The 24,709-nt window shown below is 56.4% G+C and overlaps 2 protein-coding genes across 10 annotated transcripts in view; one reads left to right on the forward strand and one right to left on the reverse strand.

Moving 5' to 3' along the window:
- The first annotated feature begins 669 nt into the window (after positions 1-669).
- G6PC3 (glucose-6-phosphatase catalytic subunit 3) lies at positions 670-4,968 on the forward strand. Of its 3 annotated transcripts, XM_063081182.1 has the most exons (6): positions 670-964; positions 2,818-2,924; positions 3,323-3,413; positions 3,615-3,733; positions 3,947-4,088; positions 4,306-4,968. In XM_063081182.1, exons 1-6 carry the CDS (start codon positions 747-749, stop codon positions 4,667-4,669), a joined length of 1,041 nt encoding a protein of 346 aa, XP_062937252.1. In that variant the 5' UTR covers positions 670-746; the 3' UTR covers positions 4,670-4,968. The 3 variants fall into 3 exon arrangements, with proteins under 3 accessions (XP_062937252.1, XP_062937254.1, XP_062937253.1); XM_063081184.1 differs by lacking the exon at positions 3,615-3,733 and having other exon boundaries at positions 4,306-4,335; XM_063081183.1 differs by lacking the exon at positions 2,818-2,924 and having other exon boundaries at positions 892-964.
- Positions 4,969-6,859: 1,891 nt separating this feature from the next.
- Positions 6,860-24,709, reverse strand: part of HDAC5 (histone deacetylase 5) — a 34,621-nt gene continuing 16,771 nt past the window's right edge. For 4 of the 7 annotated variants that reach the window (XM_063081310.1, XM_063081309.1, XM_063081308.1 and 1 more), the window contains 24 exons: positions 18,181-18,440; positions 17,946-18,090; positions 17,731-17,845; positions 17,322-17,452; positions 17,004-17,150; positions 16,802-16,914; positions 16,339-16,470; positions 15,892-16,114; positions 14,567-14,781; positions 14,033-14,311; positions 13,125-13,290; positions 12,161-12,294; positions 11,654-11,774; positions 11,122-11,171; positions 10,852-10,959; positions 10,406-10,461; positions 10,199-10,286; positions 9,024-9,143; positions 8,678-8,775; positions 8,383-8,501; positions 7,740-7,873; positions 7,365-7,449; positions 7,066-7,231; positions 6,860-6,983 (listed from right to left, as the gene is read on the reverse strand). In XM_063081310.1, the coding sequence (XP_062937380.1) occupies positions 6,944-6,983; positions 7,066-7,231; positions 7,365-7,449; positions 7,740-7,873; positions 8,383-8,501; positions 8,678-8,775; positions 9,024-9,143; positions 10,199-10,286; positions 10,406-10,461; positions 10,852-10,959; positions 11,122-11,171; positions 11,654-11,774; positions 12,161-12,294; positions 13,125-13,290; positions 14,033-14,311; positions 14,567-14,781; positions 15,892-16,114; positions 16,339-16,470; positions 16,802-16,914; positions 17,004-17,150; positions 17,322-17,452; positions 17,731-17,845; positions 17,946-18,090; positions 18,181-18,440 (3,245 nt within the window). In that variant the 3' untranslated portion in view covers positions 6,860-6,943. Of the gene's footprint in view, positions 6,984-7,065; positions 7,232-7,364; positions 7,450-7,739; positions 7,874-8,382; positions 8,502-8,677; positions 8,776-9,023; positions 9,144-10,198; positions 10,287-10,405; positions 10,462-10,851; positions 10,960-11,121; positions 11,172-11,653; positions 11,775-12,160; positions 12,295-13,124; positions 13,291-14,032; positions 14,312-14,566; positions 14,782-15,891; positions 16,115-16,338; positions 16,471-16,801; positions 16,915-17,003; positions 17,151-17,321; positions 17,453-17,730; positions 17,846-17,945; positions 18,441-23,890; positions 24,007-24,709 lie in introns of all 7 variants that reach the window. The other 3 variants (XM_063081305.1, XM_063081306.1, XM_063081311.1) reach the window with 2 other exon arrangements.

Here is a 24,709-nt window from a genome sequence, read left to right on the forward strand (position 1 = left end):
AGGAGGAGGCAAGGAAAGGTTAGAACTGAAAGGAAGTGTGATTTTGTACTACATGTAACAATTTGCCAGTCTTTAGGGAAGACCCCACAAAATCAAGATGCTCATCTCTCTTTCGGCCACCAAATCACCAGCGGATGAGTTAGGATGGGAGTCTTGGGCTGGAGGATGAAGGCGTGGACGGATTAGCACTGTGGGCAAATTTAGGGGCCCGCTCCAGCTCCCTGCAGGAGGGGTGTCCGTAGCCTTCTCTCAGATCTTGGCGGGGGGCAGTACTGGAGAAGAGAGGTCGGTCTGGAAGAATCCTGGCCCTGAAGATTATACATCCGCCTTCGCAGCAGCAGAGCACGGACCCTGAGCGCGCCACCGGCCCGCCGGCTAGTCCGTCCCCTGACCCGGAACAGCAGCGGGTGCAGCCACTACGCCTGCTGCCCACGTGCCGGCAATAGCGGCCACGTGGGGCCCTGAGGAAACGCCTTCGCAAAGGTTTGTCCCCTGCGCTTCCCAGTAGAGAGGAAGGCCGGAGCAGAGCGCAGTAAACAGTATCCGCTGCGGGCTCGGGACTGCCGGGGGCGGGGCAGGGGGCGGGGCAGGGGGCGGGCCTTGGCGCAGACCCCAGGCGGGGAGGGCGGGGCCTGGGGCTCAGAAGGTGGGCTTTGGAGGACGGCGGGTAGCGGCTTTTTTTGTAGTGGGGACTCCTTGGCTTCCGTCCTAGGGCAATCCCCGGCCCGGCGGGCTCCTGGGTCGCCATGGAGTCCACGCTGGGCGCGGGCATCGCGATGGCCGAGGCGCTGCAGAACCAGCTGCCCTGGCTGGAGAACGTGTGGCTCTGGGTCACCTTCCTGGGCGATCCCAAGATCCTCTTTCTGTTCTACTTCCCCGCGGCCTACTACACCTCTCGCCGCGTGGGCATCGCAGTGCTGTGGATCAGCCTCATCACCGAGTGGCTCAACCTCGTCTTCAAGTGGTGAGACAGCAAAGCCCTCCGGCATCCTGGTCCCCAGCTCCCCCCACCCCCGCTTCCCCCCACCCGCAGGGCCCTGAGTCCCTGGCAGGCCTCGGTTTCTCTCTCAGCAGGTGTCTCAAAAGCCTTCCCAACTCTACCCCGTAGCCCCTGATTTTCCCCTTTGAGCATCTTTGTGCATCTTGGACTCGGACCGCAGAGTCCACCCATTCTACTCATTAGACCAGTGATCTTCAAACTGGCCTGATCAGAGAAATCACCTAAGGGACGTGTTTAAAATGCAAATACTCCATCCCAACTCAGACCTACTGATTTAGATACTCAGGGCAGGGGGGGCGGGGTCTGTATTTTAACAAGCGTACATGATGATTTAAGTAGCAGAAAGTCCTACTACTCAACTCACTTTTTCATTCATCTATTCGTTCATTCGACATAATTTGTAAGAAGCATGTTTCGTGCCAGGCATCACCACACTAGCTGCTAAGGACAGAGAAAGCTTGCAAATGAAGGTGTGGTCCCTGGACCTTACCCAACAGCATAGGCAGCACTTGAAATCTTGCTAGAAATGCAGAATCTCAGGCCCTGGGCCAAAGCTACTGAATCAAAATCTGCATTTTAACAAGATCCCCTGTTATTCCTGTGCACAGTAAAGTTTGAAAAGCGCTGGGCTAAAGCACTGCCTTCCAAGGAACACTTTCTCTTCATCTTTCCCCTTCATTTATTAGTAAGTTCGTCACACTGAGACTTAGAAGCCAGAAATCCCAGGCAAGTGGGGAGGCCCTGTGCCCCTTGGGGCTTATCTCTTTGTGCCACCTGTTCTATCTCTCTTGGGCACAGAGGCAGCTATGCTTCTTGCTGGGCATGCAGCCACACCTCCCTTCACCTCAGCCTCTTTTGCCAGATACCCAGCCTGGAGGAAGGAAGAGAAGTTCAGAGAAGACACTTGAATGGGCTGGAATGACTTGCTTAAAAAACAATAGGAGTTACCTTCTCTTCTGTGTTCTCCACAAGAGATTCATCCCTACTGTAAATGGAAAGCAATTGTCTAATCATTTCCTTCTTGCTTAATTGCTTTTTGCTTTGTGCTCTCTCCTTCCTCAGAGGCTGCATAAGCCTTCCTCTCTAGTCCTGTTCCCCAGATGCTCTTAATGCCCCCAAGTGACAAAGCCCCTATTCATTTTCTAAGTATGTATTGAGTGCTTGGTGTATACTAGGCTTAATTTCTGGTGGGGAGAGGTAAGTGCCTTCTGTATTTCCCTCCCCAGAGCTCGGCCTCCTGCCAGCATCTCTTCTGCTCTCCCTCCTTGTCTTTATCTGGCCACAGGAGCCTCTTCAGTGTGTGGTTTCTCAGGGCCCAGCCGAGTGCTTGCTAGGCCAGGGGATTTTGAATTTTTTGTCCTCCTTATTCTTTCTCAGCCTCCTCTGTCCATTCTCCACTCCCATTTTCAGACATGAGAGACTCATCTAAATAATTCAGGGGTGGCTAATTCAGGCTGGAATTGGGAACATGGAGTTGGGGGTAGCAGGAGGGTCGTTGAAGGTCTGGCAAGGAGAGAGCCAGGTCCTGGGCTCTCTGTGAAGGAGAAGAAAGGAGTTGGCCCTGCAGTGGGAAGGGGTCAAAGTGGGACATTCGAGTGTCTCAGAGCATATACACACACTTACCACAATCTCATGCCTCCTTCATATCACTTTTTCCTGTTCCAAGGTAGAAAACCATGGCAAGGTAATGGCACAGAATTGGAGTCCCTTTCTGACTTCACCCCTCAGGCCCTCCAGAATACTCATAGGTGTCCTTCTGCCCCCCTCGAGTCCCCCGTGTGAGCGTATAACGTCATCTTGCATCTGATCTTTTCCAGGTTTCTGTTTGGAGACAGGCCCTTTTGGTGGGTCCATGAATCTGGGTACTACAATCAGGCACCAGCCCAGGTTCACCAGTTCCCCTCTTCTTGTGAAACTGGTCCAGGTAGGAAGCCTCAAACCTCCTCTTTCCCAATGTGGTTAGGGTTTGGAGGAATGTTTGAGTACTTTCAGTCAGGGTGGTCCAATCAGAGGCCCAGCCTCTCAGTTACTGGCCCAGAGAGCAAAGAAACCCCAGGAAGAGCAAGTTGAATTATGGGAGGGCACCTATGCCATGTACCAGCTGCCCACCTTGTATAGAGTAGGGCCAAGAGACACAGGTTGAAGCAGAAGCCTGAGAGCAGTGGCTCAAGTGGGGCTACATTAGGCCTCAGGGCAGAGGGAGCTATGGACCAATGCTGGGGGAAAGCTCTCAGCCATGGTAAAGCAGCTATGGTGGGTATCACCAGGGGCAGCTGGGTTCTGCCTTCATCCTCTCACCACCAGCTTCTGGATTCCCCACAGGCAGCCCTTCTGGACACTGCATGGTCACGGGAGCAGCCCTCTGGCCCATAATGACAGCCCTCTCTTCCCAAGTGGCCACTCGGGCCCGCAGGTATACCCTTGGGCATTGCCACCACTGGGAGCAGGGATGATGGCACCCTGGACCCAAAGAACCCAGCAGCAAGGCAGCCCGAGAGACGGAGTTCTGAGGAGGACCCTGGGGTATTTGGTCAAACCATGAAGTGCCTTGGTGCTGAGGGAAGCCAGGCTGTGTGTGGATGCCCCCTGAGCCATTTGTCTCTCTTCCTTCTAGCCGCTGGGTAAGGGTGATGCCTAGCCTGGCTTACTGCACCTTCCTATTGGCAGTCGGCCTATCCCGGGTCTTCATCTTAGCACATTTCCCTCACCAGGTGTTGGCTGGCCTGATAACTGGTGAGCAACTGGGACAACAGGGTGGGCCAAGAGGGAGTTTTTGGCAGTGGGAGAACCAGTCTAGAATCTTCCATCATTCCCAACTTCTATAGAGCCAACCCCAAGCCCCCCTAACTCTTATTCTGTTTTCTTCCCAAGCTGCACTGCAGCTCAGTGGGGGGAGGATGTTGTATCACCAAACTGCTTGAAGCTGCTGTCTCCCTACTCTCCTAGGTGCTGTCCTGGGCTGGCTGATGGCTCCCCGGGTGCCCATGGAGCGGGAGCTAAGCTTCTATGGGTTGACTGCGCTAGTCCTCATGCTGAGCGCCAGTCTCATCTATTGGACCCTCTTTACACTGGGCCTGGATCTTTCCTGGTAAGTCCTGTTTTGAAGCCTGGTTAGGCTGGCTTCACCTAGCCTGGTGCATCTCTGGTTCCTTGTAGCTGAAAAAGGACAAATTACCTGTTGACAAACATAAACCCTCCTAGGGTCACATCAGAACATGGGCGTGGGCCCCAAAGGGCAGATGGCTAAGAGCCAGTGGCCCTCTAGGATCCAGTCTCTCCTGGCAAGGACTCTTTCTTCCCCACAGGTCCATCAGCTTAGCCTCCAAGTGGTGTGAGCGGCCCGAATGGGTGCATGTGGACAGCCGGCCCTTTGCCTCCCTGAGCCGTGACTCAGGGGCTGCACTGGGTCTGGGCATTGCCCTGCACTCTCCCTGCTATGCCCAGGTACGACGGGCACACCTGGGAAATGGCCAGAAGATAGCCTGCTTTGTGCTGGCCATAGGGCTGCTGGGCTCCTTGGACTGGATGGGCCACCCCCCTCAGATCAGCCTCTTTTACATATTCAATTTCCTCAAGTACACCCTCTGGCCATGCCTCGTCCTGGCCCTCGTGCCCTGGGCAGTGCAAATGTTTGGTGCCCAGGAAGTACCACCCATCCGCTCTTCCTGACTTCTCATGCCTCCTTCTGGCACTTTTCCTCCACAAAGCCAACACTGCGTGACACTCCAGGAAGCAGCCCCATCCCCTTCCAGCCCCCAAACAGAACCTGCTCTCCCTGAATTTCCTGCTTCTCCCACCACCTGATCTTAGCCCCAAAGAAGGGCCTTCTCTCTCCCAAAGAGCCTAGTCCTCCTGCCTTTCCTCCCAAGTCCCTAAAGAGCAAAGGCAACAGCAAGACCAGCAGATTGATGTAACACTGTGAGGGGTGGCTCAGGGTGGCCCCAATAAAGCCCTTCCGTACTTCTGGATTCCTTTCTTGCCTGTGTGCACATCTCCACTGAACTGGCCTGTATGTACCCAAGTGGAACCCTTGCCAGGCCACCTGTCTGCGCCCCCTCCAGCCCTGTTTCTACAGAGTCAGAGGAAAGGAGAGGGCTGTAAACTCTGGTGAGACCTCTCAGCCCTGGGTCCTTTCCGCACCCCTTACCTCCTAAGCCATACGAGAGGTCCCTTGTCTTTCATCTACAGGACAGACATCCCACCCCACTGTGGCCTCCTATTGCTTCAGTTGGCTTCTAGTCCAGGGGCTGGAGAACAGAAGAGCAGTTTTGGGGGGTATTAAGGGGGATGAGTACCTCTACTCCACTTGGGAGCCCAGAGAACAGACATTGGCCCCAGAAGGCACTGCCAGAAACAAGTTTATTTACACAAGGACACACAGTGTAACAGGTTACAAAATACTTAACTAAAATCCATATCCAGGGAGACAAAGCAAGGATGAGTTTACATCGAACCAGACCAGCCACAAGGAGAAGGAAGGAAAGGGGCCCAGAGCCTGGGGCTCAGCTCAGGGAGGCCTGGTACACTGTGCCTAGCCCCATCCCCATCCACCAGGAGAATCTAGAACATAAAACACAGAAGTGCACAATGAACCAATGGTGGTGGGGTTCCTGCCCCTCCCCGGGCTCCCTCAACCCTGCTCAGGCCCCCATTAGGATAATAAATATGTAAACAGATTGGAGGGGCCCTGGGGATGGGAGAAGAAAGTGTATATGGTATTGGGAGGAGGAGCGAGGAAGAGTCAGCCCCTAGGAGCCACTTCCCATCTTTGGTTTCCAACAGGCTGGACAACATTCCCTGGAAGCCTTGTGGACCCCTAGTCCCCGGAAACAGAGGGCTCAGCAGGGCTCCTGGGAAAGAGAAGGGGCAGCACCCAGCCCCCTCCCAGTCTTAGCTCCACTGGGCTGGTGGCCAGCGAAGGGAGCCCAGGAGGAAGAGAAGCTCCAGCTGAGTGCCAACTCCTGGGTTCTTGGGTTCCTGGGTTCTGGCCCTGTCCCTTCTAGAACCCCACTCTCACCATCCCCAAGTTTCAAAACAAAAGGCCCCAAGAAGGAAACGAACCACTGACCCTTCTATTTGCAGCATGCTGGATGGCTGGGGGAAATCCAGTCCTGAACAGCAAGGGGGCTCTCACCAGCCTGGAGCCCCCCTGCAGGAACCACCTTCTCCCCCTCCACAGGCTGTGCAGCAGAGGGGCAGCGAGGCCAATAGAGTAAGGTGGAGAGCAGGCCTGGTTCTGCGGCTCCTCCTGCCCCTCAGAACCCAGGAGCCCAGCCCCAGCCCTCCCCGAACACTTCAACCCTCTCAGCCCCCTGAAAGGGGAAATAGGCCCTGAGGAGTGTGAGGCAAGGCAGCCCTGCCTACAGGCCTCAGGCCCACATCCCAGGGCACCAGCCAGCCTCCCATGGTTGCTGAGGCCAAGAGAAAGGAGGAGGGGTGTGTGCAGGGGCGGTGAGAGCAACAGGGACAGGGTGGAGAACCGCAGGAGGCAAGCCCACCTCCCCTCCATTCTGCATCTTAGACAGTAGCAGACCCTCCAGATCCTCCCGAGGCTGCAGAGGGGAGGAGGGTGAAATGAAGGCATTTCCTCCCAAGTCAGCTGAAGCCAAGGCACCGACTTACTGTTCCCTCCTCAGTCAGGGGACTCAGCCCACCTCGAGCTGCCCAGGCTCCCAGGGGAAGAGGACAGAAGGCAGGAAAGGGGTGGAGGATATAGCATGGGGGAGGGGCTGGAACGTATACCCCCACCCCTACAGAAGGAGCAAACTTCTAGAGCTGAAATGTGGGCCACAGGGTGGGGGGCCTGAGGCAGCTTAAAGGAGCAGGAGGGGTGAGGCTGAGAGACCCACACAGCACACGTTGTTGAATGTGTGACTTTTTGTTTTTAATAGAAAAAATAAACAAAATCACAATGCTGAAGCCCAGAGGGATGGGGCCAGGGTGTCACAGGGCAGGCTCCTGCTCCATGGGCTCCTCTGCCGGCCTATGGGGACAAGCACAGGAAGGGCCTTGAGCGGGCAGCACCAGGCTGGGTGACAGCAGAGAGGCTGGGGTGGGGGGCTTACCTGGGACTGTGCTCCCGGGCTGTAGCAGCCTGGGCCTGCTCGGCCCCCACCGACAGCAAGGCCATGGCGCTCACAGTCTCAGCCTCCTCAGTCTCACCTGCTTGGGCCTCCCGTAGGGAACAGCCCAAACCAGGGGCAAACCTCTGCACACAGCTCCAGTGTTTGCCTGTGGAGGAGGGAAGGGCAGGGGGTCAGAGAAGGCAGGCAACCCCCAGTGTACATCCCCAGCCCCTGCGCTCCCTCAACCTCCAGCCCCTTGGCAGGCTGAGGTCTGAGCCCCTCCACCTGTCCCCACGTACTCTGGATCTCAATGACTTTCTCTAGTGTGGCCACTGCATTGATGTTGGGTTTTTGCTGCAAAACTGCCTCGTCCAAGGGCTGCAGCTGGCAGGGGAAAGAAGAGAAGGCTTAGGGTGGGGAGTGGGGTGGCCATGACTGCCCCTCTAACTGCCCGCATTGAGCCCCAGACATCCGTCATGACAGGGATATGCACAGCCTTTTTGGAGGAACTCCCATTCAGAAAGCCCTCCCTGGCCAACAATTATTCTTAGGACCCAGGAAAACCTTCCCAAGGGCCCTCAGTGCTGTCTGACCCAGGCAAGAGGATGTCCCTTGCTGGCCCCTCACCCCCCTGGCTCGCTGTCCCCTCTCCAGCCCCTCCTTCCACCCCTCACCTCTACACTGAGCAGAGCTGAGACACAGGCCTCAGAGGCATCACAGATGGCGGTCAAGTCATGGCCTCCCTCCAGGGCCAGCACCACCCGGCCCCCTGCCAGTGTCATCAGCTGCCTGGTCAAGTGGCCAAAACCTTTGGGGATGGGTAAAAGGATGATGATGAAATGGGAAAAAATAATCAACTCAAGAGACAATAAGAAAGGAGAGAAAAAACACACGAGGTGGGACAAATTACACAAAATAAGATGGTAGATTTAAACCCACATATATCCACAATAAAATGTAATGTCAATGGACCAAATGCTCCATCGCAGACAAAAACATAACAGGCTAGCTAAAAATCCAATTACATGCTATCTTATAAGGAGCATCTCTGAAATATCAGGGATCAACAAGCTCCATCCCTACAGCTCCAGCAGGAGATATATCCCCTGCCGCCCTACTTCTACCTGCGTGCCCCCCAAAGGCCCAGGTTGGCAGAGGGAAGGTAGGAGGAGCTATCAAGATGACTCCCAAGTCTTCCACTTGCCCCTCCCCTCCCCTCCCCATCCCCTGCAATATCAGTCTATTCCCTGCCCCATGCCCCCACTCAACTCCATCCTCACTATTCCACACCCTCCCTCAATCCCCCAGCAGGCTCACATCTGGCGGTGACAGAGTAGCCACCCAGTGGAGACAGATGTCCTTCAACAGCATCAAACCCAGCGGAGACTAGGACCATGTCAGGTGAGAACTCGTGAGCAATGGGCATTACCACTGTCCTGCAAAGGGATGGCCAAGCTGACCCTGGCGGATGGCTGGGCCAAGCTTTGGCCCACTCTGTTCTCCCAGAGGCAGCTCCCCCCTCCACCCACACTGAACTGAGTGTCTTCTGCCCCTCCCACTGCGGGGCCCAGGGTGGCTCCCCATCCCTCCCGGGGCCCTCCTTAGTCCCCACCTGAAGGCTGTCAGGTACTCCACGTCTCCGATGGGGGGATCCACACCTCCTGTCCATGCCACATTCACATTGTACCCCACGCCTGGCCCTCCACCAACCTGGCACCAGGGCAGGGGAGGGGGTCATTCTCACTGCCTGGGGATCCTAGTCATTGCCCCACCCTCACCCCTGCCTCCAGGTCTCACTCCACTGACCTCTGCGCTGCCTGGAGGGGCAGTCAGGCCAGTGTGGTCCTCCCACTAGGAGCCCAGACTCCCCAGGTACCAGCACCACCATGGGCCTCCGTAGCTCCCCGCCAGGTCCTATTCTGCTACCTCCCGGAGGGGTTTAGGCCCAGGAGCTGTACCTCTTCAGGAGCCCCGGAGCCTGGAAAGAAGTTCCCATTGTCATAGCGATGCAGGGAAATGTAGAGCACAGAGGGATCGTTGTAGAACGCTTGCTGGGTGCCATTGCCATGGTGAATATCCTAGTGAGGAGGGTGGAAGCATCAGGAAAATGGCCAAGCTCTGACCCAAAGGTCCAAATTCCACAGGTCCCCACTGCACCCTATGGTGAACTGTGGGGGTGCAGCAACCACTTGCCACAGGACATCCATGTTCCATTCACAACAGCTCACCCAGTCCTCGCTTCTCTAACTGGGCTCTGCACTGTGACGTGACACCACATAGGGGACACACAAAGCCATGGTGTAAATGCGGTGTATCTCCCTGCAGAACCCATTCCACTTAACAGTTTGGGGGGAAACATTAAGGTTAGTAAGGAATTCAAAACAAGCAGATAAATTGTGAAGAAGGATCTAACATTTACATGAATTTTTAAGCCAGGACTGAGCTTCAAATGGATTTCATCCTTGCTGAGGACTGCTCCTGGCTACTTCCTGACTCACAGCAAGTGGTGTGTGCCTTTCCCTCTGCCACTAGGGGCAGGGTTTGAGAAGTACCCATAGTAGCAAGAGTGGAAGTGTTGGGACCACAAAGCCTACTCTGAAACCCAGTGCCACCACCCCAAGCTAAGCAACCTTGGGTAAGTCACCCAACAGTGCCTTCATTTATAGAAATGGACATCCTAGTTCTTACTACTCAAGGTGGCCAGAAGCAGCACCATGTGTCAAGTACTAATCAGATTCCTGGCCCATGGTCAGCCGGCAATCGTGTGGGTGGGAGAGAAAAGTGGCTATTAGCAATGGCGGTAGCCTTTCTACTGTACAAGGTAGGAAATCCCATTGGTTGCTTGAGGCTGCAAGGTGGGGGCCAAGATGAAACGGGCTAAAGCACTTTCTAGTCTCTCATAGTAAGGGGGGAGCCCTATTGGATTGTGAGGACTGAGCTGATGATCCAGCAGGAGGAAGGTCAAGGTCAGGTTAGTCATCAAGATGAGACCAAGGCAGGAGACCCACTGTCCATCTGCACCCCAGGAAGAGTGGGCTGCCTGAAGACGGGGTTAGGGGAGGGGGCTTCCCGAAGGCTAACCCTTGTCCCATCTCTGCCTGCCCCTGCCCGGCACCACCAGCCCACTGCATACCCAGTCCACGATGAGGACCTTGCCCACGTTCAACTTCTGCTGCAGGAGTTTAGCTGTGATGGCTACAGAGTTGAAGAAGCAGAATCCCCTGAGGGGGGTAGGGGGACAAAGGGTGGGGAGGTCAGCTTCAGTGTGATGTTTGCTTCGCAAAAGAGGTGAAAGGTCGCAAGGGCATAGGGTCTCAGGCAGGGAGGGGACAGCACTCACATGGCTGTGGATTCCTCTGCGTGGTGTCCTGGGGGCCTGATGATGGCAAATCCATTCTGAAGAGGTGCAGGCAGAGGCAAGAGACAGACAGGAAGGCGAGGTGGTCATGGAGGGGTGGAGAGAAGGGGAGAGAAGCACAAGCCAGGTAGGGAAGAGAACACAGATCAGAAAATATGTTATATTCAACACATCATTATGAATATCTGCCATTCATATCATCTCTGCCCTTGAGACACCCAGAAGAGCACCAGGCATCAGTGCCTATCTGTCGGTCCCTCATACCCCCCAACCCCCAGTTGTCCCTGGAGCTGTCACCTCTTCCCCATACTGGTGCCTGACAGTTGAAGCTGCAAGTGCCTCACTATAGGGAAACCAAGTCTGCCCTCGTCCTCCACTCCTGAGGATGGAGGACCAAGCCAAGGGGTGCCAAGGCCACAAACTCTCACCTTGAGCTCTCCTGCAGCCACCTTGAAGGCCAGCTCCACTAGGCAGCCCACCGCCATGCGCACGGCACTGGAGGAGTGCATCTCATTCCACACAGTGTCACTGTCCACCTGTGGGGGCAGGAGAGCAAGCTTCAGTGTGCCCCCTGCAGGGTGAGAGCAAGAATGGGGGCGGGCACCCAGACAGTAGGCCAGCAGCCATGGTGGGGAGGAAGAGAGAGGCCAGAGCTGGGAGAGGCCCACCCACCCCCCACTGGGGCACACCCTACTCACCCCAATGCCCCCACAAGGTAGCATGGCATACATCTTCTGGCTGATGGGGCCTGCAGGGAAGAGGGACAGAGCTACTCTCTGCTCTCAACTGCTGGGACTGCAGGTCTGGCTCTGCAGAGGGCATTGAGCTCAGCCACAGAAAATGAAGGCTCAGACCCAAGCACAGGACAGGCCTTTGCAGCCCATGCGAGTTGGAAGCTGTCTGTCCCCTGTTCTTGTAGGACAGCCTACCTCTGGGAGCAGATGGCAGGGAGAGGGGCATGATGGGCTGGGGGAGGAACAAAGCACCTCACACCCCCCAACAAGCCGACCCATCACTTCCATCCTCTGGCACTGTGCCCCACCAGCATGCTCCTGTCACACTGTAGCTATGTTAGTCTCACCCTCTGGAAGGGTGTGAATGGCAATTGTGCCGCCTCTGCCAAGAGGATGACCTGTGCCCCTTGGGACCACCTGCCTACCCCAACCAGCTCTTTCTGACAGCCCCCATCTCACTCAGACAGTGGACATGCCCACCAGCCTGCCAGCTCACCGAGCAGCTTCTTGCTGTCCAGCTTCTGCCGGTTGAGGGGGCTGGTCCCATAAAGCAGTGTATGGTATTCGGAGTGCACTGTCTGGATCTCGTCCAGCGTGGCTTTGCGACCCCGAATCCGCTGCCAGGGGAGGGCAGGAGGAGAGGTCATTGAGAGGGGTCACACTGAAGGCTCTGCTCTCCTGATGCCTGGATCCCTTCTCAACTCCACATTCCGGGGCACACAGAGCCACTTTCTGGCCTCAGGAGATCCAACGGTGTTTAAGAAAGTATCCCCTGACCCCCCCAGGGACCCTACTCCAGGATCCTCCCCCATTCAGTTAGGGACCGTGAGGGAAAACAGGCTGCAAGAGTTGGAACTGGGGGGTGGTTGGGGGGACTGGCCCCAAGGTCTACGGTTGAAGAAAGGATGAGGAAGAGACATGGAGACAAGCTTCACTAATAGGGGAGAGACAAAGGCTTTTGCTGGATTTAGGCTGAGAGCTGGAGAAGGAGGGGCTCCCTTACCTCACACTTGCTAAGTAGGCCTGTCTCCTGCAGCCGGGACCAGATGCTCTGGATGCGGCCAGCATGCTCGGGGTGCACGTGTGTGTTTCCGCACATGCACTGGTGCTTCAGCATAAACGTGTCGTAGACCACACCTGAGCACAGACCTATGCGTCAGCCAGCACTGCTCTGGGCCCAGTGTCACAGCCTGACCATCGCAGTCCTCAGCAGAGCTCACTGAGCCTCCCCAACACAACTCCTGCCCAAACACCTCCCCATGGCCACCCCAGCCACCCTCCACACACCTGTCCCCTCTCCTCTCCAACTTTTGCCCCTCTCTTTTCTCCTCCTAAAATTCCTTTTCCCATTATTGCCTTTCAAAAGCCTGCCTGCCCCTCAAGCCTCAACAAGGCTGCCCTTGATCTCTGCCCACTATGCCCACTATGCCCCCTCTGCTGTACCCCACTCTTAGCACATCGTCCTTTCCCCACTCCTGTCCCCGTCCATGTGTGCAGCTCCCCACTGGTGAGATGGGACCACCCTCAGACACGTCTGTGTTCCCCTCAGAGCCCAGCATGTGGCTACTTTATAGGGAAGAGTTTTCTGGAACTCACTGAGGCCTCATCCTTGACCTCACAGGGAGAAGGAGGTTAAGCTAGAAGGGCCGGACCCAAAAGTGGCAGTAGGCTTTCTCTACCCAGGGCCCCAGAGCTGCACGGCGATAGCACAAAACCAGGTGGTCCCTCGGGAGGGTGAAAAAGATTCTGGCCCAGTGGGTAGGGGCAGGGCTGCCCACCTCCCAGCCGGATGGAAAGCTGCTGCTGCTACCATGAGTAGCTGTGGGGCACAGGACAAGAAAGACAGCCTGTTTTCCCTCCCTTCAGGGTGTCCAAGGGGCCCTGGCAGTCCCTTCACTGCCCACAGGGCTGGATGCCCTGCACAGGCCCCCTGGTACACAGGATGTAACAGGCAGTGGTGGACTCACCTGTGGTGAAAAGGTGCTTGGTGGGCTGGTCTGGGGGGCTCTTCATGCCCCCAGGGGCAGCAGGTGAGGACTGGGTGCGGCCCAGGGCCTGGTGGGGCACAGTGGCCAGGCTGAGGGGTGCCTGGTACACCTGCAGCGGCTGCAGCTGCTGGGCATCTGAGAACAGCTGGGGAGGGGGAGAGTGGGAAAGAGCCTGGGTGAGGCTCAGCCTGCATGGAAGTCAGGGCAGGCACCCTTGGGGCCTCCAGGGGGGCTGTAATCCAGCTCTTCTTTTCCACGTCTCCTCCTTCCCCCACCTCCTCCCACTGGCTCCCTCCAGGGACAGGAGACACTCCAGCCTTGCCATCTCCTCTGAGATGGGGAGGGATGGGGGGATGTGATGAGTCACACCAAAAGAGTAGCATTGAGGTAAGAGGCTGGGGGGGCGGGGGCGGGGGCGCGGCGGGATGAGTCAGGCCTGGAGGGCTCAGCTGTGTCCGCAATGAATGGAGCGCAGCTAGGCACAAGGCAGACTGTAGTAACCACGGGGGCGTGTGTGTACACAAGCGCATGCATGCTCAGAGACCGACGCACAACCGGCCCTGTGCAGGCAAAAATGCAGACACACACAGGCCACGTGTGTGTGCATGCATGCACGCGCTCACACACATAAGCAGGGAGGCGGGGCAGTCACAGACACCAGGAAGGGCTGGCAGACTGGATCAAGCACAGCTCTGAGACCAACACAGCAGCTCCCTCACTCCATTCCTCCCCAGCCTCTTTCCTACTCCCCTTTTTGCTGCTCCTGCACAGCCTGGAAACTGCACAGCTGGGGAGAAGGAAAGTCAAGGGTTGAAAGAATGGATGGGAAAGGACAGAGGAATGGTGATCAAGGGCTGGGGGCTAAGGGTAGGGGCTGGGGGGGTCACCTTTTTGTAGCGAGCACTGGACTCCTCCAAGTCGGGCCCTTCCTCAGTGCCACTCTCGCCCTCCTCGTCCTTGACCTGAATACAGTCCTCCTCGTCCTCTTCCTCCTCTTCCTCCTCCTCCAGGTCTTCCTGTGTGCTCTCGCTCTCCGTGGAGCCTTCCCGGGGCATGGTCAGGGCTCCTTCCCCCAACAAGGCCTCCTGCTGTTCAGTCAGTTCCTCCTCTGTCTCCTCTGGGTGGGTAGTGGGCTGCCTGGGAAGCTCCCCTGTCTTGGTGAGGATCTGGGAGCAGAACATGGGGGGCACATCAGCTGGGAAGAGGAGCAGCCATGCAGCCTGCACCCCAGACGGGCCATCCTTCCCTCCATTCTCCCAGCGGACACCAGCCCATACACATCTCCTATATGAATCAGAAAAAGACAGACACACAGCCCCGGGGGGGCCTGGGTGGTGCCCCCCACTTCATTTCTGCCAGCCTGGTGCTTTCCCCGTGTCCTGCCCCAGCACGGCCCCAGGACACTGGCCTCCCAGGCTCACTTTGCCCAGCTGCAGCTGCTGCTGCTGCTTCTGCTTCTCCAGGAACTGCTGATGCTGCTGTTGCATGACCAGCTGCTGCAGGGCCTGGGGACTCTGTGGCAGTGGCGAAGACTGAGTGCGGCTCAGCGGCCGGTGCCGTGGGAGCTTGCCCACTGTCCGCATGCTGGTGGCCACGCGTTCACCTGTCACCAGTGGGGACTGCCCATGGAGCGGCACTGTGGAGGGGGGAGTAAGCACCATTGTCAGGGAACCAGGCCCCTCCTCCCGTCCCAACCCTATTCCCCCACCCCAGAACACCACTACCTACATACCCTGCCCACAAGCCTGAGCCCCATTCTTTCTCCTTCCCACGACTGAAAAGTCTCAAAGCTCAGAGGCATCACCTCCAGCAAGCCTTCCTGGATTCACCATTCTCTCCCTTTGATTTGCTTTACTGAGTGCACATGTAGTCTTGAGCCTTCTGTGTGGGTGAACAATGACTAGTTCTCCCCAACTGCGACAAGACCTCCCTGATCATGGACCCCCACTGATCCCACCAGGCTGGGAAGCTCTGGGGCCAGGGTCAGGTATCTTCCAAGCAGAACCTCTTCTGATGGCAACAGGTACTTCAGGGCTGACTGTCTAAAGCTGTGCTGTCCTGTCCCGTAGCTACTAGCCACATGTGACTTCTAAGCCCTTAAAACATGGCATGTCTTTTTTTTTTTTTTTTTTTTTAAGATGACCGGTAAGGGGATCTTAACCCTTGACTTGGTGTTGTCAGTACCACGCTCAGCCAGTGAGCTAACCGGCCATCCCTATATGGGATCCGAACCCGGGGCCTTGGTGTTCTCAACACCGCACTCTCCCAAGTGAGCCACAGGCCGGCCCAACATGGCATGTCTAAATTGAGATCAGCTGTATGTATGAAATAGACACTGGATTTCAAAGACTTAGTATGAAACAAAAAGTAAAATATCTCATTAATAATTATATTTATTACATGTTGAAATGATAATATTCTGGATATATTGAGTTAAATATATGCTATAAAATTAATTCCACCTGTTTCTTTTCACGTTTTAACGTGGCTACTAGAAAGCTTTAAATTATGTATGTGGTTTGTGTTATGTCTCTATTGGACAGTGCTGCTCTGGAATGTGAACCCAGTGATGGCAGCACATTTAGTCAAGAACAGTGCCTGGCATGCTGTAGGGACTCAATGTTTCCAGAATGTGGAAGAAATCAATGCTGCTGCTGAGGGGAGCTATGACAGGGCCAGAGAGTATCCCTGACAGGTGGTCCTGACTTGAGCACCCCCTCCCTTGCACAGCCTCCTGCCCACTCACCAGCGATGAGGGTGCTCTGCTGCCGGGCCTGCTCCAGCAACAGCACATGCTGCAGTAGGGAGGCATGCCCATGGGGGTTCGAGTCACCCTCCAGCGCCACGCCGAGCAGGCAGCCGGGGATGGAAGATGTGCTCATGAACTTGCCCGTCAGTGTGCCGCCCTGCCGCAGAGACTGGAGGGCCTGCCTCTCGGCCTCCTGCTGCGTCGACAGCTTTGGGGAGGCCTGGTGAGGGTGAAGAGATGGGAGATAAGAAAGGCTCTTATACTTCCCCAAGTTCTGCCAACCTGTGACCAGAATCCCTCATCTACCCTCTGCCCACCCCTCAGCTCTGGGTAGGACCATCTGATCTCCCTCAGGGGCTTGGGAGGACAAAAGATCCAGCTGGGCCATCTAGGACGGGTGACCTCAACACCAGAGGGAAGATGGGGTATGTGCCCTGTACTTACGGTGAGGTGCGAGTTGGTGACAGTGACCGTGGCCTGCAGTCCTAGGGAGATGTTGGGCAGAGAGGGAGACGTGTAGAGGCTGAACTGGTTGGGGGAGCTATCCAGAGGGAGGGCCCGGTGCTGGGGGAGCATCTGGGAAGCAGTCAAGAGAGACAGGCATGAGAGTGGGCAAAGGGGAGACACAAAAGAGGGCAACCTGGGGCCAAGGCCAAGGTCTCTGAATGGTATCCCATTCCCCCCACTCTGAGCCCCAATTGGGAGTAACTGAGAGATCAGAGCCCTTCACGGCCTGTGGAACAAATCCCCCTTCAAGGTAACAAGTCCAAGCAAATGCCCTCCAGGCTGTCCATGTGGGCAGAGAGGTCTCTACTGGGCACTCAGCCAAACAACTGGAAGAGACTCTCCTCCAAGAGAAAGAGAACAGCTTGTCCCCGCCCTACCCAGCCCTCAGCCAGGCTTGTACCTCAGTGGGGATGTTGGGAACTGAGCCAGTGAAGCCGTTCTCAGAGATGGTGCTGTGGGAGCTGTTGGGAGAGCTGGGGCCGGAGCCTGGCGCACTGTTACACACGGATGACACTAGAGGAGAAGTGGCTGTCACCTGAGCCTGCTCTGAGCCGCATCCCACTCCCAGACCCTCAGAACAAGGACATGAAAGGAGCCCTTACCTCCAGGCCCAGCACCTGTGATCTCAGCAGCTCTCTTCTTAAAGGTGCTAATGACCGTCCCATCCTTGCGACGCAGGAGGGGACTGCTTCTCCGCTCGGCCACCTTCTGTTTTAGCCTCGAACGCACTTTCAGGTTGGGTTCAGAGGCTGGAGAGAAGGTAACCGGGACTCAGATACATGCGCACACATGAGCACACACCTGCAGCCCAGCCCACCACAGTCGGGGCTGACTCCCATCAGCAGCCCTGCCCCCTCCACTTTCCCACCACTGCCTCTGAGGAGCCATACTCTGGGAGGCCAGGTTGGGCACTCACTCACCTGTTTTGCGGAGGGGGAAGTCATCACGGCTATCGTAGGGCCCAAGCAAAGGCAGTTTATAGGAGGGAGGCGTCCCAGGGGGGCCACTCTGGGGAGGGGAACTCTGGTCCAAAGAAGCATGGTGGGCTCCCCTGGGGTGAGGGGTGGGGATGGAAGCAGATCTAGGTTATCACCCAGCCAGCTGGACCTGCCACCTGGCAATCTACATTATGAAAAGTCCATTGTATACAGGGATAGGAAATGGATCCTGGGGAGGGAAATGAGGAGAGCAACCACAGGTGAGAGTTCCTCTGCTAGGAGAGATTGCAGGGCCAACATACGGCCACAGGGCAGGAGCCCCTTGCCATGTAGCCGGGCAGCCCCCTGAGCAGGGCACCTCTGCCCACCCCTGCCTGCCCAGGGCCATTACCAGCATTTGGGGTGCTGTGGGAGGGAATGGTTGAGGCCGCCTGGCGTGGGCTCCTTTGACTTCGACAAGAGGAATTCCTGGAGCCTCAGCTTTACCTCAGTGCTGGCAATGGCACCTGCAGGACAGGGCACAGCTGACCTGGATGCTCAAGGCCAGGACCCCACAGTGGGGAGCAGGGGTCCCAGGCGGCAGGCCCAGGAGGCCCCTGGCCTTACTCTCTTTGCTCTTCTCCTTGTTTCGCAGGATGAGCAGCTGCTGCTCTAGCCGCTGCTTCTCCAGCTCCTCCTGCCGCTGCTGCTCCCGCTGCCGCTGCTGCTCCAGCTCCTGCTGCCTCTTGGCTGCCAGCATCTCCTGCTGCTGCTGCAGGAGTACAGGGAGAGGAAGCGGAGGTGAGCCAGGCCCGGGCAGGGGTCGGAGGTCTGGGTGGCCCCCCGCGCCCCCCTCGCTCACCTTGAGGTGCTTTTGCAGCTGGACCTCATGCTGCCGGGTCAGGTGGTCATGCTGTTTCTGGAACTCGGCGAACAGGAGCTGCTTCTGCAGCTGCTGTTGCTGCTTGAGCGCCAGAAGCTCCTGTTGCAATTGCTGCTCCCGCAGCGTGGGGTCCACAGGGCCTGCCAGAGCCCCCCGTAGCTCCACAGGGCTGGGGCTGCCTCCACCCCCACCCCCCATGGAGCTGGGCATGGCTCCTGGCAGCACCGGCTTCACCTCCACTGTGGGCAGAAGAAACAGCAAAGGGTCAGTGGGCCCAATTCCAGACCCCACTGGCCCTAGCAGCCATGCCTGGGGCCCAGAGAGCTACCAGGCAGGACTACTAGGCCCAAGGACAACAGAGAGAGAAGGGAAGTCAAGTCCCTCATACTGCATGGATGCAGCCTTCCACCTTAATTAAATGAGGTTGAAGCCATGAGCTTCAAGAAGAAAATATGCAAAATGTAATATTGTCATTGATAGTTAACAGCAATGGGCATTTTACATGAATAACTCAAACTTCATGGTTACTTATGACTAGGTGCTATTATTATCCCATTTTACTGATGAGGAAACTGAAGATTAGAGAGGTTTAAATAATTTGATCAGACACAACCAGTTGGTTGAAGAACCAGGACATGAATCCAAGTCCTGTGCTTTTAACCATTGTCCCGAGCCCTCTTTCCATCTCTCAACACCATGACCTCAGGAAAGCCTATCCTAGGAGAGAAACTGAGGCACAGAGGTTGGTTGTAGTACTGATGGGGTTGGCAGCCAGGGCCCTTGGTAAACCCAGGAGAGGCCTGTGGAGACTTTCTGGACATCCCTGCCTTCTCTCCTTTTCTCTGCCTCATACCCAGCTGGGGCAGATGGGGCAGAAGGGACAGGCTAGGAGAATGGGGGGTGGTGTGGGAACACGAGGGGCTGGGAGTCAGACTTGCTTCCTTTGCTGGATTATCTCCTTTCAACAGTTTTATTGTAATTACCCTGAAAATGCCGCTATATATAGAGTGAGCCAAACAGCAGCTGTGCCTGGGGGGGGGAATGAGAGAATGGGCAGGCAGGCTGCAGGGGGGAGGTGGGAGGAGGAGACAGGAAAGGAAAAGGAATCAGACAGGAAGAAGGAATGGCAAGGGGGAGGGCTGGAGCTGAGGCAGAGATCTCGGAACTCCAGCCCCAGGGAGAAGTGGCTGGGAAGGGAAAGGTGGTGGAGAGGTCTGCTGGGTTCCAAGACCTCTGACTGGGGCCCCCACGTGGACAATGGGCCAAGGGGCCCCCGAGAGTGCAAAAGGTTCCAGTCTCAACCTCTTGATCCCTGTACACTGTCCTCCGGTCACTGAATGTCAGTTCCCACCACTGCCCTGTGGTTGCCAGGGTAACTAGGCAAACACCACAGCAGCAGGGAGCCCCAAGCAGCCCACACCCCACAAAGCCTCGGAGCCAGCAGGAAGGGGAAGGCAGGATACCACTGCCTGGGAAGGAGGAAGTGAGAGGCAGGGCCAACCCATCTTGTTTCTTTGCCACTTCTTTCTCCAAAGAAAGCTCTCGCGCTTTTCTCAATACAACCCAGGGAGGCCACAGAGGGCTAGGAAGACTCTCCTGAGTCAAAGTGGCCCACTCCAGCCCAGGCCTGGAGAAGAAAAGAGCCCAATACCCTGAAGTCTGACAGTGTCTTCTGCCCTTGTGAACAGGCCTCTCCCCAGTCCCCCACTGCCATCCCTCATCGAGAGTATAGAAGGAGTTGGGAGGGGGCAATCAGTGGGCTGAGAGGCCCCACACCCTGTCCGGATGGGCCTAGATCTCTCCAGGGAACCCAGCACTAAATGGGTATCACTAAGGCAAGGGCAATGCCTGCTGAAGGCCAAAGCCATGCCACCCTCATGCGTGAATGTGGCCTCTGGGACCCACTGGAGGCAGGAGTGGGGCGGGAGAAGGTAAATCCTGAGCAGGATATCCCTCTCTGCCCCCACCAGGCCATTCTCCCCCTAGCACTGCTGGGCACATTCCTCTGTGGTTTTCTCGCCAGCCCTACTGACGACTCTGCGGCCACAAGGCCAGAGCCACATCTGCAGGAGTGGCCAGATGTGGCCAGGAGGGTGGGGTTACACACACACACTCACTCACTTTCCCTCCCAACCCATGAACTGCCCCAGTACCACAAGGGCGGACCCTTGGAAACTGCAGAAGGCCTTTCTAGAAGGGGCTAGCCCTAGTCCAGGATGCAAAGTAGGGTGGTGGCAAGTAGCCAGTCAGCCAGGCTGGGGTCTTCTAAGCCCCTGAAGTACTCAGCAAGGCCCCAAACTGGCTGGAGGGTTATCTGTTCCTAGGCAAGGCTGGCTTGGCCCATGGAACTCTGATCACTCAGCCAAGAGGTGGACAGGCTTCAACCTGCTGCCCTCGGCAGTGCCGGGACTGCGGGAGCCGGATGCCAGCCCGCCTGCCCAAGGAAGGGCAGGGGTCCAAGTGCTCCTGGCTCCCAGCAGATAACCCTGCCTCAGGCTGGAACTGCCGCCCGCCGTACTGGCTTCCCTTGCAGAATCAGAAAACATACAGGCTCAGGCCAGGGGAATCTCCCACCAGGGCTGCCACTGCCGCTGCAGCAGCAGAGATGCTAGGCCCTGTGCTGCAGTGGGAGCCGCAGCCCCATTGGTATGCCGGTGGCAGGGTGGCTAGAGGGCTCTGCCACACAGCCTTGTTCCCATGCAACAGGAAGCATGGGTGACTGGAGAATATTAATTTGCAGGCACTGCAGGGCCTGAGCAGCAGGCAGCCTGCCAGGGGGCAACCTGCTCCATCCAAACTGCAAGGGGTATGGCTGCTCAGATGGGGTCAGAGAAAGCAGGGGGCATGGAGTCCCTTGAATGTCATCTGCCAGTCACAGAACCTAGAGCCTGGCTGGCCTTGCACCTCCTCGAGGATCTGTGCCTCTGCCAGCTTGGCATGAGCAGAGCAGGTGGCAGCAGCTGCCATCAGAACCAAGCACCTGGAAGGGAAGTGAGCGTGTTATGATAGAAGGAGGCTCTTGGCTGCCTCCTGGTGGACCAAGGAAAGTTGGAGAACTCTGGAAAGAGAAGAGGGCAGGCAGAGGGGCATTTTTCCTAAGGAGATGGGTTGGAAGCTCTAGCTAGCAAAGAGCCCCCCTGAAAGGCCCGGGAGATGGTCACATGAGACTGCAAGGCCGGAGATGGTCACATGAGACTGCAAGGCCGTGGGTCCTTCCCTCACCCCCAGGCCTCAGTGACAGAGAGCCATAGGGAATCGAGAGATGCCAGACAGCTGACACAGCAACCTCCTATGGAGGGAAAGGCCCTGCTCCAAACTCTGCTCTTTCCAGGGGACTCTGACCCTTCCTCCTCCTGGGAGTGGTCACCTCAGGAAAAAGCGGCAACACCATCCCATCCTCTGGCCTTCTGTGGGGCTGACCCACACTGCTTCCATGGAGAAGCCCCAGCCCAGGTAGCGGGGTGGGCAGGGCTGCATGTTTCTAGCCATCAGAGTGGCTATGCAGATACCACGCTCTGGCTCGGGAGGGGCTGCCCTGCCCAGCTCACAGGCACAACTGGGTAGTGGCAGCACCTTAGAGATACCTCCTTCCCATCCAGCTGGGCCGCCATCCTCTCCATGAATCCCATCAGCCCAGCAGATTTCCAACAAGGTAGAGCCTGGTTCCTCTGGGTGAAATGATTCAGGTGCTGATGGGGAACCCCTGGGACTACTGCCAGCACACAGTCTAAAAAAAGGGTGGCCAGGCAAAGGGACACTGCCTCCAAGCAGACAAGGGGCTCTGGGCCACAAGAAGCAGGTTTTAGCAGATCCTTTGGGAATAAGGTTCGCAATAAATCTAGCTGCCCAAGAGCAAGGCCAAGTCTTCCTCCTGCTCTGAACACACCACAAGCCATGCCCCAGCTCTAAGCCCTCTCTTGGAGAAAACATCACCAACTCAGAATCCCTTGGATGAAAACGCTGGCCAGTAAGGAAATAGTACCTTTAGTTCTTCCTGAAGAATCCCTTGGCGGGGCGGGGCAGGGCGGGAGGTGGTGGGGTGCGATGCAGTGAATGGACTCACCTGGCAGACCCAGGAAGCTTAGCACATGGCTCTAAAGAGACCCTGCTCCAGGAGCCACTGGCCACAGAAGGCTAGGGGAGGAGGGGACCCAGGGTGCGCAGAGTATGAGGTAGGGGTGCATTGAACTGTTTGCAATGTCTATGAAGGACAGAAATGAGGCTTGTGCAGATCTGAGGAGCTGCCTTCATAAGAGGGGAGACGGTGTTTGAGATCATCTGTCTCAACTCCCTCATTACACAGGCGAGGAAACCAAGCTTCTTAGGCTGTTTTACAGAGGATCCCGCAAGCTAAGCTGCAGCAAAGCAGGAACCTGAACCCAGGTGTCCCAGTTCCTTTGTGGGGCGTCCCAGCATGCAATGTGAGCCAGCACTGGGTGACTGACCCCTCTAGAAAGCAGCATCTTCCACCAGCACCCAGGCCCTCAGGGCCTCCCTTGCCAGGCTGGGGAGTCAGCAGCTTCCTGAGATGTCTAATTACCTTATGCTGTCCCTTGGAAAATGGAGAAAGGCTCTAGTCCCTGTCCTGGCCTCGAGGGAGTTTGGAAGGAGGTGGGGAACAGCATTTCACTTTCCTTGGCCCATGACGCCGATGACCCCTCCCCACCGAGGATGGTTTCCCATGATCTATTTCTGGGCTCTTACGTGACTGGTGAGGCCAATTTAGGCTCAACAGGTTCTACCACAATTCAGACAGTATTTCCACATGTGCAAGCCGGGTATGACTCTCACCTGGCAATTTTCACAACTCCTCAAGTAATGCAAGTGGACGCACATCCGTAGGTGTTAAGAGCAAGGGCTCTGGACTAAGAGGACGCTAGGGGTCAAGTCAGGGATGCCACTTATGAGGGCAAGGCACCAGGCGCCTCCCTGGGCTCCATGTAGGCATCTATAAAATGGGAGTGAGAACAGCACCGACCTCCTGGAACTGCCGGGCTCAGGAGAGAGAATGCATTTAGGGCAGCTTGGCACAGGGCCTGGGAAGATCTCGCAGGTGCTAGTCAGGGCTATTATTAATGGCTCCTGAAATTTTTTGTGTCCTGGACCCCTTCGTCAATCTAGAAGCCCATGGACCACTAAAGCCTATGGATCTATGTTTCTAAAATGCATAAAATACTTACTTGGTAGGAAGCTAACTTCACAGACCACCTGGACTCTAAGGATGCCAGCTCAGACTCCTGCCAGAGTGAGGCCTTAGCTCTCATTTCAGACTGTCCTAAAGTCTCCCTGTGGTCCTGTCCCAATCAAAGCCCTTCCTGTAGGCCCCACACCACCCAAGCCAGAGCAGCCAGCAGCTGGGTGCCAACGTTAGAGGAGGGAACATGGGAGCAGCCTCCTCCCAATTCCAGCACTTCCAGGCCATCTCACCTGCCTTGCTACCTCCCAGAAGGGCCACTCTGTCCTCTGTGGCTCAAAAACATTACTTAGCACAGACGAGCACAAGTTTTGTTCCCTGTTCTCAGGGCCCCCAGCACCAAGCAGTCCAAAATTCTTCCCCAGTCTCTAACCTCTCTGTGCCCCGCTGCAGGTGATACCCCTCTCCCTAGTACTATTCCACATCTTCCTGGGGTGAAGACTTGGGAGACCCTAAGTCCCTCTTCCCGCAAGGCAGAAGCAATGTGAAACTGACCTCAGAGACCCTTAGAATGTCAGTGCAGGAAGGACCTGGAGATCAGCAACTCAACTCCCCCAGATGACAGAGGAGGAAAGTGAGGCCCGAGAGGGAAGAGACTTGTCCAAGGTCACCTGGAATGAAGGCAGAGGAGCCAGTGCTCAGTCTGGCTCTTCTGGCTCTCTCCCTGCCCCACACTGAAAAACAGAAGGGGAAACCCTGAGGGTTACTCCCTAATTCAATGAGAGATGGAATGAGAAGACAGACTCTGTCTTAAGGGATCTGGGGATCTAGACAAAGGAACCCAGTTGGCCTCAGAATACCAGAGCCCAGGAGTGCAGGGGAAGAGGGGACCAAGTGGAGGGGAACCCCCAGAATCCTTGAGGCAGACTGTGATTCTGAAGGCACTTAAGCTTAGGGGATGCAGAGCCCTGGTGGAGGGCACAAATGTCTCTCACTGGTGAATGTACAGTTAGTGGTTGATCTCGGGATGCTATCTGGAGAAGTAGACTCGCTTCTCCCAGTCCAACTATTTTCAGGAAATACTTGGACGAAAAGCTAGAGGCACTTAAAAGGCACTCTAACCATACCAAGTCTGCAGCTGTTGCTGGGACAGTTCGCCCCACACCTGGGGTGTTTGGCAGGGGCCCCATGGCAGGAGATCTGCCTCTACTCCCCAAGTACAACCCAGCCCTGACCACCTGGCAACCTGCCATAATCTCCCACCCCACTGGGGTTTAGACACCTGCTCCCTGGCATCTCAAAACATCCTTTCTCTCTCCAGACTGATTCATCTCTTACTAGGGCAACAACCTCTCTCCCTCTGCATAGGCCCTT

Source organism: Cynocephalus volans, chromosome 16, assembly GCF_027409185.1.
Source record: "Cynocephalus volans isolate mCynVol1 chromosome 16, mCynVol1.pri, whole genome shotgun sequence".
Classification (NCBI taxonomy): Eukaryota; Metazoa; Chordata; class Mammalia; order Dermoptera; family Cynocephalidae; genus Cynocephalus; species Cynocephalus volans.